The 17,509-nt window shown below is 48.0% G+C and overlaps 1 protein-coding gene across 2 annotated transcripts in view; it reads right to left on the bottom strand.

Annotated features, from left to right (window-relative positions):
- Positions 1-2,684: 2,684 nt before the first annotated feature.
- RNF144B (ring finger protein 144B) overlaps positions 2,685-17,509 on the bottom strand; it is a 65,165-nt gene continuing 50,340 nt past the window's right edge. For both annotated transcript variants that reach the window (XM_088475955.1, XM_088475953.1), the window contains 2 exons: positions 10,917-11,006; positions 2,685-3,794 (listed from right to left, as the gene is read on the bottom strand). In XM_088475955.1, coding sequence (XP_088332081.1) covers positions 3,660-3,794; positions 10,917-11,006 — 225 coding nt within the window. In that variant the 3' untranslated portion in view covers positions 2,685-3,659. The remainder of the gene's footprint in view (positions 3,795-10,916; positions 11,007-17,509) is intronic.

Below are 17,509 nucleotides of genomic sequence, written 5' to 3'. Positions count from 1 at the left end.
ATTACTACTGTGGGCTTTGTGTATAAGGGTCACAACTGTGGGCATTGTGTAAAAGGGTCACTACTGTGGGCATTGTGTAAAAGGGGCACTACTGTGGGCATTGTGTAAAAGGGGCACTACTGTGGGCATTGTCGTAACATAAATAAGAGACACTACTTTATGGTGTAATGTGAATCAGGGGCACTATGTGATGGAATGTGAATAAGACTGTGCACTGTGACTCCTTGGGCCGTAGCCCACTATGTAAACAAGTACTGTGATTCTGCTGGCCGTACCCCACTGGGTGGATGTACTACTTTTCATTTCTGCCACTGTTGTGTGGCAATGTTCCATAGATGTGCTTTAAATTGTGGTGTCTGTGCCGCTGCTTTGTCGCTTAATAACCAGTCAGCTCACTGCAACCTTTGGCCAATAATGTTGAAAACAATATTATAAGCTGTGAGGTGGTCTAAATTGACTGTAAATGACTGGAAATTAATGTTATTGAGGTTAATGATACTCTAAGAAGAAAAAAAGGACCAATTTATGTAATTTTAGCTTTGTCAATTTTTGTAAAAAAAAAAAAAATCCAAATCCAAAGCCAGTCACCGCAGTTTGGCAAATCAAATCCAAATCCGGACAACAAATTAGAACCAAATCCAAATCCGGCAAAAATGGTCCGGCGCACATCCCTAGTTGCAGTGCGTGTGTGCAAACTAGTACGAGCGATCGGATTTTGCTCGCTCGCTCTGCAAAGGCAGCCCAGTGGAATGAGTGACAGGAGAGGCCGTTTGTGGGTGGTAACTGGGACATGGCAGTAGTAACGGGGGAGTGTAGTTGCGGACGCAGGCGTGCCAGAGTGTTTTCACGCTGTTTCTGGGGCATGCATAATTAACAGGCAGCGTCATAGTACACGTCACCTGGTTAAATAATACACTGAAGTGCTCGCAGTGCTTCTGGTAGGGTACAGTCAACCGCAAGCGCTGCAGTCAGATCTGATTGAACCCGATGTACCGATGGTTGTATATACTTCCTGGAGATGACGTACGCTAGTTGGCGGCTAAAGACAAGCTGGTGGGCGTCTATAAACACAAAGTGATCGCTCGCCAAGACATAGTGGGTGTGCTTATGCCTTGCCGAGCGAGCAGCTGCCTTGACGTCACTTTGCAAAATTTACTGGGAGCGATCGGCCGCATCTAGCAAGCGGGTCTGAAACAGGGCCTTAATACGGCCCTGGTTAGCTTAGTGCTAGGAATCCCCAATAAGAAGATATTTTGTTAATAGGAAAATTGCCTGTCATCTTGACAAATAAAGCAGACTGCTAAAACCATGAATCAGGATGGCCGCTTTTTTAAAAAAAATCCGGCCTCCTGGCCGCTCACTAAGCTGTGGGTGACAACCCACAGCTTTTGCAAGCGGCCAGGTGATGGTCGCGATGGTCGAGACCATCGGGCAGCGACGAGACCCTTGTGGTAGGGTCTCGTCTGTCGCAAGCCCCAGTGACCTTCCGGCTCTAATAGAGCCGGAAGCTCACTACTGACATCACTTCAGGAACACCTCCATTTGTCCAGCCACCCCCCCCCCACCCCGCCTACAAAACGGGGTAAGCTGTCGATCAACATCGACAGCCGCCCCGTTTATAGCGAGCCCCAGAGCAAGAGAATTTCTCTCTCGCTACGGGCTTGCGCACGCTGCGCATGCGCAATGCACAACCATTGCCCCGCTTGCGAGCGCATAGCGCTTGCGAGCGGGTCTGCATCAGGCCCTCTGGTCCATGTTGCTATGGCAGGAGCATGCAATTACTGCATATTTGTTGGCTTTACTAGGGTCAGGCACCGGGGCGAGAGTGTTAGGATACCTACCGACATGTGTCTGTATCCTAACCCTGTCAGGATGTCGGCATCAGGATTTTGACCGCTGGGTTCCCAAGCGCCAGCATCCCGTGCCCATCCCCTACTATAATCATCCTGATGGACAAAACTTCTGTAAGGGGTCTGAACATCATATAAACCCACTAGTAAAAAATGGTTTGAATTCAGTGCACAACAAAGTACTTTTACGTCAATACCCAGTCTTAGCAGCATACAACTCATCTAATTTTTATGTGTATTATCTTTAGGCTTTATATTTATTGTGTTTATTTATACATTTTATTGATGTTCTTTATTCATGTATTTTTAATAAATTGTAATTAAACAGTTTGAGAAGAATTATCTAGTTGATGCTACTAAAGCTGGGTACAAAGCAATCAATGTGTGTACCCAGCGATGCGACCGGTGACCCCCCCGCATACGGGCCGACATTTCGGGCAGTCGGTACACACTTGATGATCCGGTGCCCGATCGCCTGATCAGCCGAATCGTCGGGTTGAGCTGGATGTAGGGCCAACCTGACGATGCAGTTGATGACCCCACAGGAGCTCACACTGCACAACATAGTGGGTACACACTAGACGATTTTGAGGATTTGTTGTTTTGATCCGTTGGAATTGGGCAAATCGCTCATAAAATCGTCTAGTGTGTACCCAGCTTAAGACCTATATATGTTGATATATGGTGGCCCTTACCTTCTTAACAGAATTGAATTGTTAGCTTTTTTTCAGGAGGGCAAATAAAGATAATTTTTATTCCCCAAACATTTTAATTCATTAATAAATGTTTTCCCAGATTTTGTAAGTACATTTTTTTATTAACAAATTTGTCATTTTGTTTAATTGATCTATATACATTACATAATTTTGTTTTCTTAAAAATATCTTCTATTTTTTTTTTATTAAATTACCCATGTACATTATGCAGTCAAAAATCTCTATACTCATTGCGCCCTTTGCAAACAAGGAATTTCTTCCCAACAAGGAAAACATTAATAACCATTATAGTAATTTATTAAAATTATAGTAAGACCAAAAAATTGGTTAAAAATAATTAAGCACTGAATAAATAAAGTTAACCTTAACAGTGCTATAATTTATTTGACCCAGTTTCTCCCCCCACCTCCCCAAAATATAAATATATTTAGATAGACGTACTGTGCTGTAAATAGGCATAAAAGCCAGCAAAAAAATTTAAATGAACACTAATGCAATTAAATTTGTACCATACATGTGCTGACTATTATATTTGTACTCATTTTGAATAGCTGTGTATGGCCGAAACACTTTAGGCGGTTTGCCAACATAGCATGTATGCCTCATAATTGCCTACTTCTCGGAAGGGTTTCCAGGAGGGTCCAGAGGAGGGGACAGCGAGGCGGGTGGTACAAGTACGTAATGATACAATTGCATCATCATGGCCCCATTCATGCTATACAATTCCTACATGCTATATATTCCTTGACTGGTAATACTGGGGGCGGGGACACGGAGACATTAATAAGTGCGAATTACTTCATCAAACCGGCCAGACTCGTGAAGTGGGCAATCAGCGGACGGCACCATCGGAATTCTCGGTATGGCATGCGTGCAAGTGTGTGTAAAAATAATTTTAGACAGCACTCATGTGTAAGCAGCATACTGACAGTGTAAAACATAGAAAAAAATGTCATATCAATTATTATAATGTTTAGCCAGGCCACTCAATCTATGCACACATGTGCAAGAAAGATGAACAACTACCGTGGGTAAAATCATGAAAAAATGAAATAAGTGTATCATCTAGTCTAAGTGCTGGGTATGGGTTTATTTATTTATTTTCATGCTTTTTCTTTTTTCCTTTGCAGGATTTGCAGACACAGCAGATAATACAGGGTGATGCCAAAAGCAGTAACGGTGATGTCACAATTGCGATGATACCTAAGCCAATGAGGATCCCCACAACCTGCATTAAACAAAAGAGAAAATAAAATACATTTTCAATCCGACAGAGGCACAACAATTAATTTATTTTATTCAGAATATATAATATATAATGCTGTAGAATTTCTAGTAACTTTGAAATGACACAACTTTCCATTCTAGACGACATTAGTCGAAGTCAAGTAACAAGTGAAATCATAATGACTGCAGAAATGTTTTGCCTAGTTGTACAGATATAAGCGGCAAGAAGCTATTAAAGATGGCCACACAAGACAATCCTGCCTCTCAGTGTAAGTGTGGGACGATCAGTGCTTCATTTGGTTACCCACACTCAGTGTCGGACTGGGGCATTAAGGGCCCACCAGGCAAATGCAAAGGCAGGGGTCCGTTAAAGGAGTGTGACCAACCATTAGGAGGGGTGTGACCATCCCATAAAGGGGACAGCATAATAATATGCAGTCTCAGATTCAAAGACACAGCATTGTGCCCAATTTAATCTAATAAATGTTATCTGTGCCCCCAATAGTCTAATCATAATCTGTGCCCCATTTAGACTAATAATAATAACCTTTGGTCTAATGACAATATGTACCTCACTGACACACACTCTAACACACAATGACGCAGACACTGTGCCTCTCTCTCACACACACACACACACACACACACACACACACACACACACACACACACACACACACTGTGCCTCTCACACACACAATGTACCTCATACACACACAGTCTGTACCTCTCACACACAAACACACACAATGTGCCTCTCTCACACACACTATGCCTCACACTCATAATGTGCCTCACACAAACACACTGTGTGCCACAATGACACTAACCTCTTCCCTGTCTGCTGCCTGCAGTCTCCTCTCCAGTGACAAGTAACTGACTAGCCTCCTATTTTTACTCCACCTTCTTCCATTCCCGACAGTCAGTGTATTTTGAGGGCGTGTAAGTGTACTGATTGGCTGAGTGACTGTGTGTGATGTGTCACTCAGCCAATCAGAGCACAGCAGACACTGCTGAGGAGTTCCTTCCCTGATCAGGAAGCTCCTCAGTGTTACAGACACAGCAGCTGCAGCAGTATGCACACAGAAATGTGAGTACATTAAAACTGGTGGCCCAGCTAGTCAGGCCAAGCCAGTCCAATAGTGCCATCCAAAACCTGCATGGACTCCACCTCCCCAATGATGGTGGGCAGAGATGCAAAGCAGCAGAAAGGCCCACCCACCAAACCAGTCCAAACACGGACACACTGGTGGTGAAATTAGACAAGAACCTCCCATTCAGCCTTTCCGATCATGCAACCAGATTATTTGCAAGCCTTTTAATGTAGCTAGAAGATGCCTACACACATTTGCTATAGATATTATTTAAAAATAATAAGATTAGTGATACAATGTCATTTAAGGATAGTGAGGCTGATTCAGAAGTGGATGGAATTGCAATGCCACAAACAAGCAGCTTTGCAATTCCGTCCTGATAAAATTCAAATGCTGCAGGAGGCATCTGAAGTGAAGAGACACCTCCTGTCAGCATCTGCTATCACAGCTCTGCGACTGAGGTTGCAGCCTGGAACCATCGTCGCAACCATCGGTCGTGATGTTGTGCGGCTCTGGCCAGCTGAGTAAGCCTGCTGACTAGCAGTCAGGGTTAATGCCTTGGCTGGGGAGCAAGGTGAAAGGGCTCCCCTGGATGTGGCCCCCCGCTAGAAAAAGTCTGGTGCTGGTTCTGGATATTTCCAGAACTAGGAACCGGATCGGTGCCCAGCGCTGGTTGCTCAAAGTACGGGGGACCCTAAGTCGTTTGTCCTCCGTATTTTGGCAACCAGGGCTGGTTCTGACACGATTTTTTTTATTTTTTTACACAGGTTTTTTATTATTTTTTTACCGCAGCAGCAAAAACGGGTCTATCTGATCCTGTCCGTGCTATGTGTCAATGACACAGACACAGATGCATGTAACACGGATCTCCTGGTCCGTGCGTGCATCTGTGTCATTGAAATACACAGCAGCACAGACAGGTTTCACTGATCCTGTCCGTGTTTCTGTGTCAATGACACAGATGCACGTAGCACGGGTCTTCCTGGTCCGTGCTACATGCATCTGTGTCATATCGCACTCGATCTTATGATTATGCAAATCATTAGATCGTGCACGATAGAGAGAGAGATAAAGGGGTCTATTTACGAAGCATTGGATGGAGATAAAGTGAACAGAGATAAAGTCCCAACCAATCAGCTCCTAACTGCCATGTCACAGGCTGTGTTTGAAAATGACAGTTAGGAGTAGGGATGTGCGCGGGACCATTTTTGCCGGATTTGGATTTGGTTCTAATTCGTCATCCGGCTTTGGATTTGGATTTGCCAAACTGCGGTGACTGGCTTTGGATTTGGATTTGCATTTTTTGCCAAAATTCGCAAAAAAATCTAAAATGACATAAATTGGGCTTTTTTTTCTTCCTAGAGTGTTATTTACCTCAATAACATTAATTTCCAGTCATTTACAGTCAATTTAGACCACCTCACAGCTTAAATGATTGTTTTCACCATTATTGGCCAAGGATTGCTTGTATAATACACTCACTGGGCTTATGCCCTTTCACGGAGCTTGTATTATACACACAGTGGGCTAAGCCCAGTCACGGAGCTTGTATAATACACACAGTGGGTAAGCCCAGTCACGGAGCTTGTATAATACACACAGTGGGCTAAGTCCAGTCACGGAGCTTGTATAATATAAAAACACACAGTGGGCTAAGTCCAGTCACGGAGCTTGTATAATACACTCAGTGGGCTAAGTCCAGTCACGGAGCTTGTATAATACACACAGTGGGCTAAGTCCAGTCACGGAGCTTGTATAATACACACACAGTGGGCTAAGCCCAGTCACTGAGCACACAGTGGCAAGAACTACTCTCTCTAACTGTAATCTAACTCTAACCTCACTTTTCCCCTCTCTATCACTAACTAAATAAGCGTGACTGTTCCGTCTGATACAGTCACGCGAAATGGCACCGACAGCCGGGTGCCGTGCCTTTTATAGAGGCCGAACGTCACCCGGCTCTCGCGAGGTCTCGCGAGTATCCGACACCGGCCGGGTGACGTTCGGCCTCGAGGTGGAATCCGAGTCAGGCAGGAACACCATTCGGGTGGACTCGGATTCCACCAGTTCGGAGCGGTTCGGATTCCTCAGAATCTGAACCGCTCATCACTAGTTAGGAGCTGATTGGTTGGGACTTTATCTCCATACACTTTATCTCCATCCAAGGCTTAAGCCCGCATACACACTAGACCAGGGCTCGACAAAACCCGGGGGCCAGGTCGCCACGGCGACCAGATTTGGCTGTCTGGCGACCCCATGCTACCGCTAGTGGTAGTGCAGACCGCGAGCGCGGTCCAGACTACAGAACAAACACACAGCCGCCAGCGGCAGTTGTGTGTTTATTTTAGCAGCCATTGAGAGTCAGACAGACTCTCATTGGCTGCTGCATCCACGGTGGGAGCCGGCTGGAGCTCACTCATGAGCTCAGCCTTCCGGCTCCCCACGCAGCGGGTGATGATGGGAGAGACGTCATGACATCTCTCCCATCCCATAGTGCAGAGCGAGAGGTGGCCCGGAGGAGTGGACAGCGTCGGTCGTCGGCAGGAGCGGGGATCAGATAAGTTGTTTCTTTTGGGGGGGGAGTTTTGTGTGTGTAAGAGGCACTGCATAGGGGGGGTGCTACAGGGGGCACTGCATAGGGGAGGTGGTTGCTACAGGGGGCACTGCATAGGGGGGTGGCCGCTACTGGGGACACTGTATGGGGGGGCCGCTACTGGAGCACTGTACAGGGTGGGGCTGCTACTAGGGGCAATGCATAGGGGGACTACTACTGGGATCACAGCATACTGGGGGCAATGCATAGTGGGGACTACTACTGGGGTCACTGCATAGGGGGGGGCTACTACTGGGGGCACTGTATAGCGGGGACTACTACTGGGGGCACTTTATAGGGGGAATACTACTGGGGTCACTGTATAGGGGGGACTACTACTGGGGTCACTGCATAGGGGGGGACTACTACTGGGGGCACTGCATAGGGGGGACTACTACTAGGGGCACTGTGTAGCGGGGACTACTACTGGGGGCACTTTATAGGGGGAATACTACTGGGGTCACTGTATAGGGGGGACTACTACTGGGGTCACTGCATAGGGGGGACTACTACTGGGGTCACTGCATAGGGGGGACTACTACTGGGGAAACTGCATAGGGGGGACCACTTCTGGGGGCACTACATAGGGGGACCACTACTGGGGGCACTGCATAGTGGGGACTACTACTGGGGGCAATGCATAGGGGGACCACTTCTGGGGGCACTGATTAAAGGGGCACTACATAGGGGGACCAATACTGGGGGCACTGTATATGAGGACCACTACTGTGGGCACTGCATAGGGGGGTGGCCGCTACTGGGGGCACTGTATGGGAGGGTGGCCGCTACTGGGGCACTGTATAAGGGGGGTGCTACTAGGGCACTGCAGACTACTACTGGGGGCACTGCATAGGGGAACCACTACTGGGGGCACTGTATAGGGGGGCTACTACTGGAGGCAATGCATAGGGGGGACCACTTCTGGGGGCACTGTATATGGGACACTACTGTGGGCACCGCATAGCGGACAACTACTGGGGGCTTTGCATAGGGGTGCCCAAAGCATATTCTTCCACCTGGGCCCACCACTCTCTAGTTCGGCCACTGCCGGTGGTGACTTTGCTTGCCTGGAATTTTAGGCTGCGGAGGGGTGGTCTTTCAAGGGGTTGGTTGCCTGGAGAGGGGGGTTAGCTGCTCAGTAATGTGGCTGTGGGAGGGTGGTTTACCTTGGGTACCCCATTAGTGGTGTGGCCATGGAGGTTGGTTGCCGGGGCATAGGTGCTCAGTAATGCTGCCCCAGAGGAAGGGGGGGTCTGGCTCCTACACTTTCATCCTGGCTCCTAGATTTTAGAAACATTTGTCAAGCCCTGCACTAGACAATTTTTATGAACGATATGGACGATAACTATATCGTGTAACGATATATCGTTCATATCGTTCAGTGTGTATGCAATGAGCGACCACAGATGCGTGCTCCCGCGGGTCATTAACGATGTCTTTTGTCGTCCGTACATGCAGGCCAATCTGACGATATCATCAAGAATTGTCTGTTCAGAGATGTGGCAGGATGACTTCACTGAAAGATATCTTTAAAGATGTCTTTCAGTGTGTGCACCCAATATCGTTTGTCCTGCACTACAGAGAGTTCAAGGGAAATCTTTCACCAATATCGCTCATACAGCACATCGTCTAGTCTGTATGTGCCTTTAGTAAATAGACCCCAAAGTACCAACCAATCAGCTTCTAACTGCCATTGTACAGGCTGTGTTTAGAAATTAACAGTTAGCAGCTGTCTGGTTGGCACCTTATCTCTCTACTTTATCTGTCTCCAAGGTTTGATACATCTCCCCCATAGTAAATAAGCCTATAAATTGGCTACTTATATGTTATAAACTGAGGCTCATGGCATTAAAATAAGTTAGTTTCAATAGGAAATGGAAAATTAGTTAATCTTGTCTAGATCTCCTCACTGGATAGACCTGTGCTTAGAAGGGTGACATAAAGCAATCACTTGGTAAATCCTGCAGACATAAGGATTATTCATTGTATGTGGAGGCATAGGGGGTCATTCAGACCCACTCGCAAGCGGCAGTACGCTTGCAAGTGGGTCGATGGTCCCCACTGCGCATGCGCACGATGGAGGGAGCTCCGTCGTGCGCATGCGTGAGACCCGGACTGCGACAGCCAAGCTGTCGCTCCGGGTCTCGCACCAAAGGGGGCGTGCTGTCGATGGTGACTGACAGCACGCCCCCTTTGGTGGGCGTGCTGGGGGCGTGGCAGCCAGACGGAGGCGTTCCCATGGGAACGCCTACCGTCTGAAGCCGGCCCCACTGACATCACTAGTGATGTCAGTGGGAGTGATTTTGGCTCTGATAGAGCCAAAATCACTCCAGGGCTTGCGGCTGGGAAACCCTACCGCAGGGTTTCCGTCGCAAGTCCGATGGTCGCGATGGTCAAGACCATCGCGACCATTTTTTTGGACGCTCGTATATGCTGTGGGTGGTCACCCACAGCTATACGAGCGTCCAGGAGGACGCTCCATTTTAATGGAGGAGGGCCCTGATTCAGAGCGAGCGCTCTGGTCAGAGCGAGCGGCTCTGAATCAGGGCCATAGAACGAGTACCATTTAAAGAATAGAATGAGCTCTATGCTTTGGTGATTAGGTAGAATGTCTGAAAAAATGTGCTCTCTGCACCCCTGTATCTTAGGGCCTGATTCACTACGGAACGCAACTGCGAATGCAATAGTAATTACGCACACAGTTCAACTGCGATAGTATGCTAATTCACTACGATTGCAATGCCGCCACAGCACTACATAAGGACGCCCACTTTACCTTACACACATCCGTAATGTTTAGCAAGACTGCGAAACCATCGCTACAATTGAGTACTATCACAGCCTCACGCATACTTGCACAACCCCAGATCTTACTCAGAAATTGCTAACTTACACGCACACTATCAGGCGTCAGGCTGCGTAGGGCATCGCAGTGGATATTTTATGCAACGGCGTTCAAACGCACTGGCATGCCTGCATTTGGCCTACCACCCCTCAGTCACCACCCACAAACGGCAATTCCTGTCAATCACTCTGCGATGGGTCTGCGTAGTAACAGCGATCGCAGTGGGCGGTTCGCGCACGCACACTTCAATGCAACAATCGGCTGATTGGATGCGTATTAGCAACTGCGTTCCTTGCTGAATCAGGCCCTTATTACAATAGTCTCATCCTACAAAAGGAAGTATTTTCTCTCCCCTGCCCCCAACCCGCTAACTTAGTGCATGAACTCGCAATTGTAGGGATCTCTATGCAATACCGATTTGTGTCCCCTGGTGGGAACCATCGGGATACGTGCGCAGTATATCTTGTATACATGCGCATATTTACAGTAAAACATCAGGCATCCACCACTGAATCAGGCCCTCTGTGTATATTTCTGCACAACTTCACTCAAACCTGCTCAACCCTTGCAGTTTTTTGCTTTGCTACATACCTGTGTTCTATTCCACATAACTGAGGCTCTTGAATGTCCAAGTTTGTTCCTACAGGGACCTTTGTCATAGTGTCGTAGAAATATATCATTCTGCAAAATATTTAAAAAAGAGGTGAACCCTTCCACTGAAGCATAGGATAAATATATACGTTATGTTATAATTAGCTTTTTAAGCTAGTAGCAATTGTGCAATTTCTAATGTGATTGGAAAATAAATGTATCGTTATATATTATTTGTTCTTTAAAGTCAGTTTACCAGTTTACCCTGTGTTCCTTCAAATGCATTTACAAAGAAAGTACATGTCACATTCAAGGTTTTTTAGAGTCAGGACCCGTGGACTGTGCTGATGGGCTGTAGCAAAATAGTGGTGATATAATCAGATGGCTACTCATGGGTGAGACCCACGTGGCAAACGCCTGGGGCTTTCGGAGCGGTCAGTGACATCTGTAAGGGTCCCAGTCTTCCCCTGGAACATATTAAGTGGAACGCACCCCTTACCCTGGATATAGGGATAAATTGGAACCAGTGTTTGAGAACTCAGGAGGTAGCACAGTGAGAATTCAGGCAATCTGTAGCCTGTTTGGAATCTGAGAGACTCAGCATGGACCCCAATAATCTAGGAGAGGACTCAAAGGGCAACAATCACCATCGATAGAGGTACCGATGGTATGGTGAGTAGTGAGTCCCAATGTAGGTCAGGAGCTGCAATGCTGAGTAAAAGCAATATGACGAAGGACAGGAGTAAGCTAAAGTACAGGGGGTTAAAGTCCACTTGAACCTGCATAGAGTAGGAGCGATATACTCAGGGGACTTGCTAGTAGCTGAGGTCACTGTGGCAAAAGACTTGGCTGTGGAAGCACTGGGAGAGTCTTCAAGATGCCCAGGATACTTCAGAATAAAAACAGGCTGGAATTGCAGAATAACTCACAGACTTGGACAATAGATGAACTGGATAAGAACGGGAAGTTGCAGACGTGGAACCGGGATAGACCTTGTGGTTTGAACCAAACTAGGATCAGAGGTTACAGCAGAGTAGCCGGAGTGGAAATGGAGGCTTGAACCGGACTGGGACTGGAGGTAACTGCAGAGTAGATGGAGTAGAACCAGGGACTTCAACCAGTCTGGGACCAAAGGCAAAGCAGCAGAGTTACCAGAGTGGACCCGGACTCTTGGACCGGATTGGGATCAGGGGTAGAGCAGCAGAGTAACTGGAATGAACCCGAGACTTGAACCGTATTGAAGGCGGAGGTAGAGCAGCAGAGTAACTAAACTGGACCCAGAGAGAGAGAGAGCAACAGTCAGCCTTGATGGAACCGCAGGCTTGTCCTGGAGTGGGACCGGAGAAAGCAGCAGCCAGCCAGAGTAGAGCCGCAGGCTTAAACCAGAGTGGGACTGGAGATACCAGTAGCAGCAGCAAGCTGGAGTGGGACCACAGGCTAAGACAGGAGTGAGACCGGTGAGAGTATCAGTAGTAGAGCCGGACTGGAAGCAGTACTTGAATACAGGCTGGTACAGGTGCAGGCAGGGAAGCAGCATACAGCGCAGGACTGAAGAGTTAATGTAGTAACTTAAAAGCAGCAACTTACAGGAGTACAGCAGCGCAGGTTCAGGCAGTGGATCAGAGGTAGCAATTACTATTGAGATCACTCGGATGAAGAGAACCACACTGTTTCGACAAGGTGTTTGTGTCAGGTGCAGGCTTAAATAGGGTTCTCTTGTCAGAGATAGGCTGAAGTGGTCATGTGAGTGCAGGTGACAGATAGAGACTGGATACTGGTGCTCATTTGACTAGAGACAACATGGCTGCAGCCATGAACCTCTGGAAATGGAATGACAGCGTCCTGGGACAGGATAGCTCACCTTGGTAAGGCACCTCCGTACAGTGTAAGAGTGACTAAGTCATGGTTTTTGTGACAGTAGAGCTCCATCCTGTTTCATTTCTTATTCTCTGTCTTTGAAAAGTAAGTTATTTTCTTTGTGCAGAATGCACAACCTCTAGACATTGGTTCTGCAGTTCAACAGTAGAATCCTTTTTTAACCAAAAAAGGAGGAACAGTGATCAGTACTTGCACATAGTGTCAGAGACTACAGCCTGTCCAATCATCAGCATCTAGACCGCAAGCGCAGTTATGCTTGGTGCTCTGGCGATATACAGAATAGGCTATTTTGGGCTATGCTTGTGTTCCACCACAGTTTTACTCTTACAAGAATTTTTTGGATAGGGGTTAATAGGGTTTCAGAAAGAAAATAACGAGATAAATTCCAAAAAACAAATTATTTATTGAACAGATCTATCTAGGAACAGTCAGTACAAATCCATTCACCTTGTATTATACTAAATCAAAAGCGATGTGAAGAGCCTGCGCGCCTGATCCAGCCAGCAACAGGGAGCGGATGACTACGCTGGAGCACAGGGGAGGGGCACCAGTACTGGGGGAACAGCATTAGGGGCATTACTGGGGGCACTGCATAAAGGGCTGAACTATGGGCGCTAGGCGCCATCTTTTAAATATGTTACCGGCGCTAGGCGCCGAATGTTTAATGTTTTATGCTGCCGTGACCCAGACCCTGTCCAATGGCCGCGGCAGCGTGTTAACCCCTCGGTGGGGGCTGTATGTCGGCGCCCAGCCCGGGATCATCTCTGGCGGTGGCGCGTCAATGAAGGCTTCACGCTGGGACCCGGGAGTGTGACTCCCGGCGTCCCAGCTCCACAGGGACGCCGCTGGTCCCTCCGTGCCGGCTGCTTACTGCGGCCAGGCAGCGGAGGGCAGGGCAGGATGCTGACCGCTGGGGACTGGGAGCAATGCTCCCGGTGCTCCAGGGCAGCAGAAGACCGCTGCAGCCGGGACACGATTGTCCCAGACTGCAGGGCTGGGTGGCGCACAGGGGGACCGGGCTAGCCGGCTCCCCAGGTGGTGCTGTGTGCTGACCGCTGGGGACCGGGAGCATCGCTCCCGGCGCCCCAGCTCCACAACGCAGCGTGGCCAGCAGTTTAACCCTCGGTACCCGCACGCTGCGGGTCGGGAGTGCTAGCTCCCGACACCCCAGTGCAGAGGAGAGGCCACACGCTGAGAGACCGGAGAAGCCGGCTCCCAGTGCAGCGGGGCTGTATGGGGGCAGTACAGAGCGCTCGCAGCCAAAGTCCTGTGGCTGCGGCGCTCAGGAGATTTAACTCCTGGTAACCCCCAGCGCTGAGAGAGCCCCAGCACTGAACCCTGCAGTCCAGGGCGGCAGGGATAAGGGAGCCCAGCGCTGAGCGCTGGGCAGTGTAATAAATAAATAAATATAAATGCATTTGAAATGATTTGTGCAGCACTGAGCCAGGACAGCAGGTCCTGGGCTACAGTGCTGCAGTGTGTACTGATGCAGGGCACAGGCTTTGGTGTATGTGTAAAAACATGAAATGTATATGTTTAATGTATAATTTAAGAAAAGTGCACTTACCTGTGGTCTGTGGAGGTCCAGGGGGATCCGGAGCTCTCTGTGGGCTGCTGGGTCCCCAGGCCTCTTCCCTAGGGGAATAAAATGTCCTCCTATGCAGCCTCATGCCTGGAAGTGGTATGAGGGGGTGCATAGGAAGCTGGCTAATGGAGCCAGCTAAGTGGGTTTAGGGAGCTTCAAATCGCTTCCCTTCCATGGTCAGGAAACCGTGCCCGGGGACCCTGCTTGCCCACCTCTGGAGCTCAGATTCGGGCAAGAGTAGCAAGCTTGGTCCCTTAGCAGATTCCTGGAAGTCCGTTTTCGGAGGGAAATCCTTATCTTCCCAGGCTGTGTCCAGACGGAGCGGAGCCGTGAGCGTTGCCCAGCTCAGAGGTTGAGCCCAGGCACAGGGGAGTCACCACTCCCCCTTGCCATAAGGGACAATGTTAAATGTGCATGTGGCCAGCACATGCACAGGTCATGCACTTATGATGATTGGTTGGGAACCACAGGGCGGGCTTACCCCCTGTGGAAATGTGTATTAGAGTGGCATAAAAGAAGGGCTTGTGCCTAGTAAGGTGGTAAAACCCTGTAACTTCTATGAGGAAAAGAGCTGCTGATAAGATTCCTGTATGTGGTACATCTTTGGAAATCCTTTGTGGAGAATTGCTGTTTGATTCTGTGTGATATTCCCCTTCAGACGGAAGGGAGGGTCTTCTTTAAGACATTGAGCAAATAAACACCGTTTGCCTTTACCAATTGCCTCAATCTTGCGACCAACAGAATTGCGCAAAAACGCTATTCCGTTCTCCTGCTGTTCTGGGTAAGAGCTCCGTGTCTCCAAGTTCAAGCCCTCTGCCAGCTACCGTGCAGACCTGGTCCATTGCGAGGGATCAGGTGGGAACAGCCGACACCAAACAGGAGGTGTGTCCGTAGTTAATCAAACGCATACGCAGCAGAAGCGGTTCCAGGTTCCAAGGCAGGAGCCTGAGTGTACCTAGTAAGCGGTTCCAAACGCCGATGGTAGAGTTTGGTGGTGGCAGCATCGTTAAACGCCCATGGCGCAGTGGGCGGAGTTAGTGACAGGCGGTCACTGACGGTGAGTGGGAGTCCAAAAGCGCTAACCCGTGACCAGGGACGGCCTAGGCGAAAGGCGTCCGATCACAGCCACTACTGGGGCACTGTGTAAGGGGCACTACTGGGGACATTGCATAATGGTCACAACTACAGGGGCATTGCATAAGCGGCACAACTACAGGGGAACTGCATAATGGGCACAACTACTGGGGGCAGAGCCGTAACTAGACTTTTTGGTGCCCTCTGTCAGAGAGAGCATTGGCGCCCCCCCCCATTTTTTAAATAGGAGCACCTGAAAAAGGGCCATGGCCTCAGGAAGGGCCAGGGAATAGATAGGAAAGGCCAGGAGATGCTGGGGATAAAAGAAGAGGAAGCTACAAGTGAGAATGATAATAAACAGGAAAATTGACAGGCCCAATCAGCGAACCCTGCCCAGCGGTGCCCTGTGCCATGGCACATGTCGCACTACCCTAGTTACGGTACCGACTGGGGGCATTGCATAATGGGCACTACTACTGTGGGCATTTCATAAGGGGCACTACTACAGTGGGCATCGCATATGGGGCACTACTGTGGGCATTGTATAAGGGGCACTACTGTGGGCATTGTGAATAAGGGTCACTATTGTGTATCGTAACGTGAATAAGGGACACTACTGTGTGGTGTACTGTGAATAAGATTGTGCTGTTGTGTGGAGTAATTTGAATTGGGGATACTATGTGTGATTTTGCCAGGACGGATTCCCACATCCCTTGCTGTAAGGTCACGCCCCCTTTTTTTGTATACCACACCCCCGTTTTAGGCTCGGTAGATCACAAAAGGTTTTAAGTTTTAAAAGTAGATAACTGAGTCCAAAAGTCTGGCCACCCCTGGTCTATAGCAATGAGTTATTTCTCCGGCGCCAGCCAAGGTATTTTAAAACCACAATAAAATGTATAACACCTTAGTTGGGCAATCCTCTTTACTTCAATAAAGAGCTATTTATAAATAAGAGAATATCTTTGTATAGGTATCATCAAACCAAGTGGTTTTATTTTAAAATACATATAAATCCGCACTGTCCTGGAGATATATTAATTCCTACAGTGGACACAGAGTAAACTAAATTTGACTTCACAATTCATAGAAAAAATAATTCAAATGGCATAATATACAATCATAAAAACTAATATAGATGTACAGTACTGTTCAAAGGTTTTAGGCAGTTGTGGAAAAAATGCTGCAAAATAAGAATGCTTTCAGAAAGTGCTATCAATTAACAAAATGCAAAGTGAATGAATAGATATCTAAATCAAATCAATATTTTGGGTGACCACCCTTTGGGCGGTATTCAATTGTTGTGCTCCGTATGTGCCGGTCAGAAACTATTCAATTGTTTCTCCTGTCGGCCACGATCAGCTGCCGGCGCACCATTTCAGCTCGCAGCCCCAGGAGGGTGCGAGCTGAAATGGGCGAAAAGTGACATGTTTGGGCACCCAAACATCACTTTTCGCAATCGCACCCAGCACTTTAATCAGGGGTAGATATTTTGCGCGGCTAAACCCGACCACTTTGGTCGCGATCAGCGCAAAAAACAGCAACAACTGAATAGCATCCCGCAATCTCCCTTCACTTTAGACGGGAGATCGGGCACGCTGTAACAATTGAATACCTTCAAAATAGCATCAATTCTTCTAGGTACACTTGCACAAAGTCATGGATTTTGTAGGATTATAGTCAGGTGTATGATTAACCAATCATACCAAATAGGTGATTGTGGTAGGAGTACAGAATATTGTTGCTGGAAGCCATATTGTTGTGTGATTTTATTAATGTATAAGGCAATCGATATCTGGGTAAGACATTAGAAGGGATAGTTAGGTTGAAATGTATACGTATATACATTGCACAAGATGTTCTCGACAGAAAGAACCCAAGGACAAGACAAAGTTCACTGTCTAAGTTAAGCACATAGGTCCTCATTCAGACTCGGTCACAAGCGCTGAGCGCAAGCCTCGGAGCAAGAGAGAAACTCTCTCGCTCCGGAGCTCACTACAAAAGGGCCAGCTGTCGATGTTGATCGACATCTCGGCCCGTTTTGTAGGTGGGGCAGGGG

This window comes from Taudactylus pleione, unplaced genomic scaffold, assembly GCF_031769625.1.
Source record: "Taudactylus pleione unplaced genomic scaffold, aTauple2 ptg000179l, whole genome shotgun sequence".
Lineage (NCBI taxonomy): Eukaryota > Metazoa > Chordata > Amphibia > Anura > Myobatrachidae > Taudactylus > Taudactylus pleione.
Note: the sequence above shows the minus strand (reverse complement) of the source record. Positions and strands in the feature narration are given on the sequence as shown.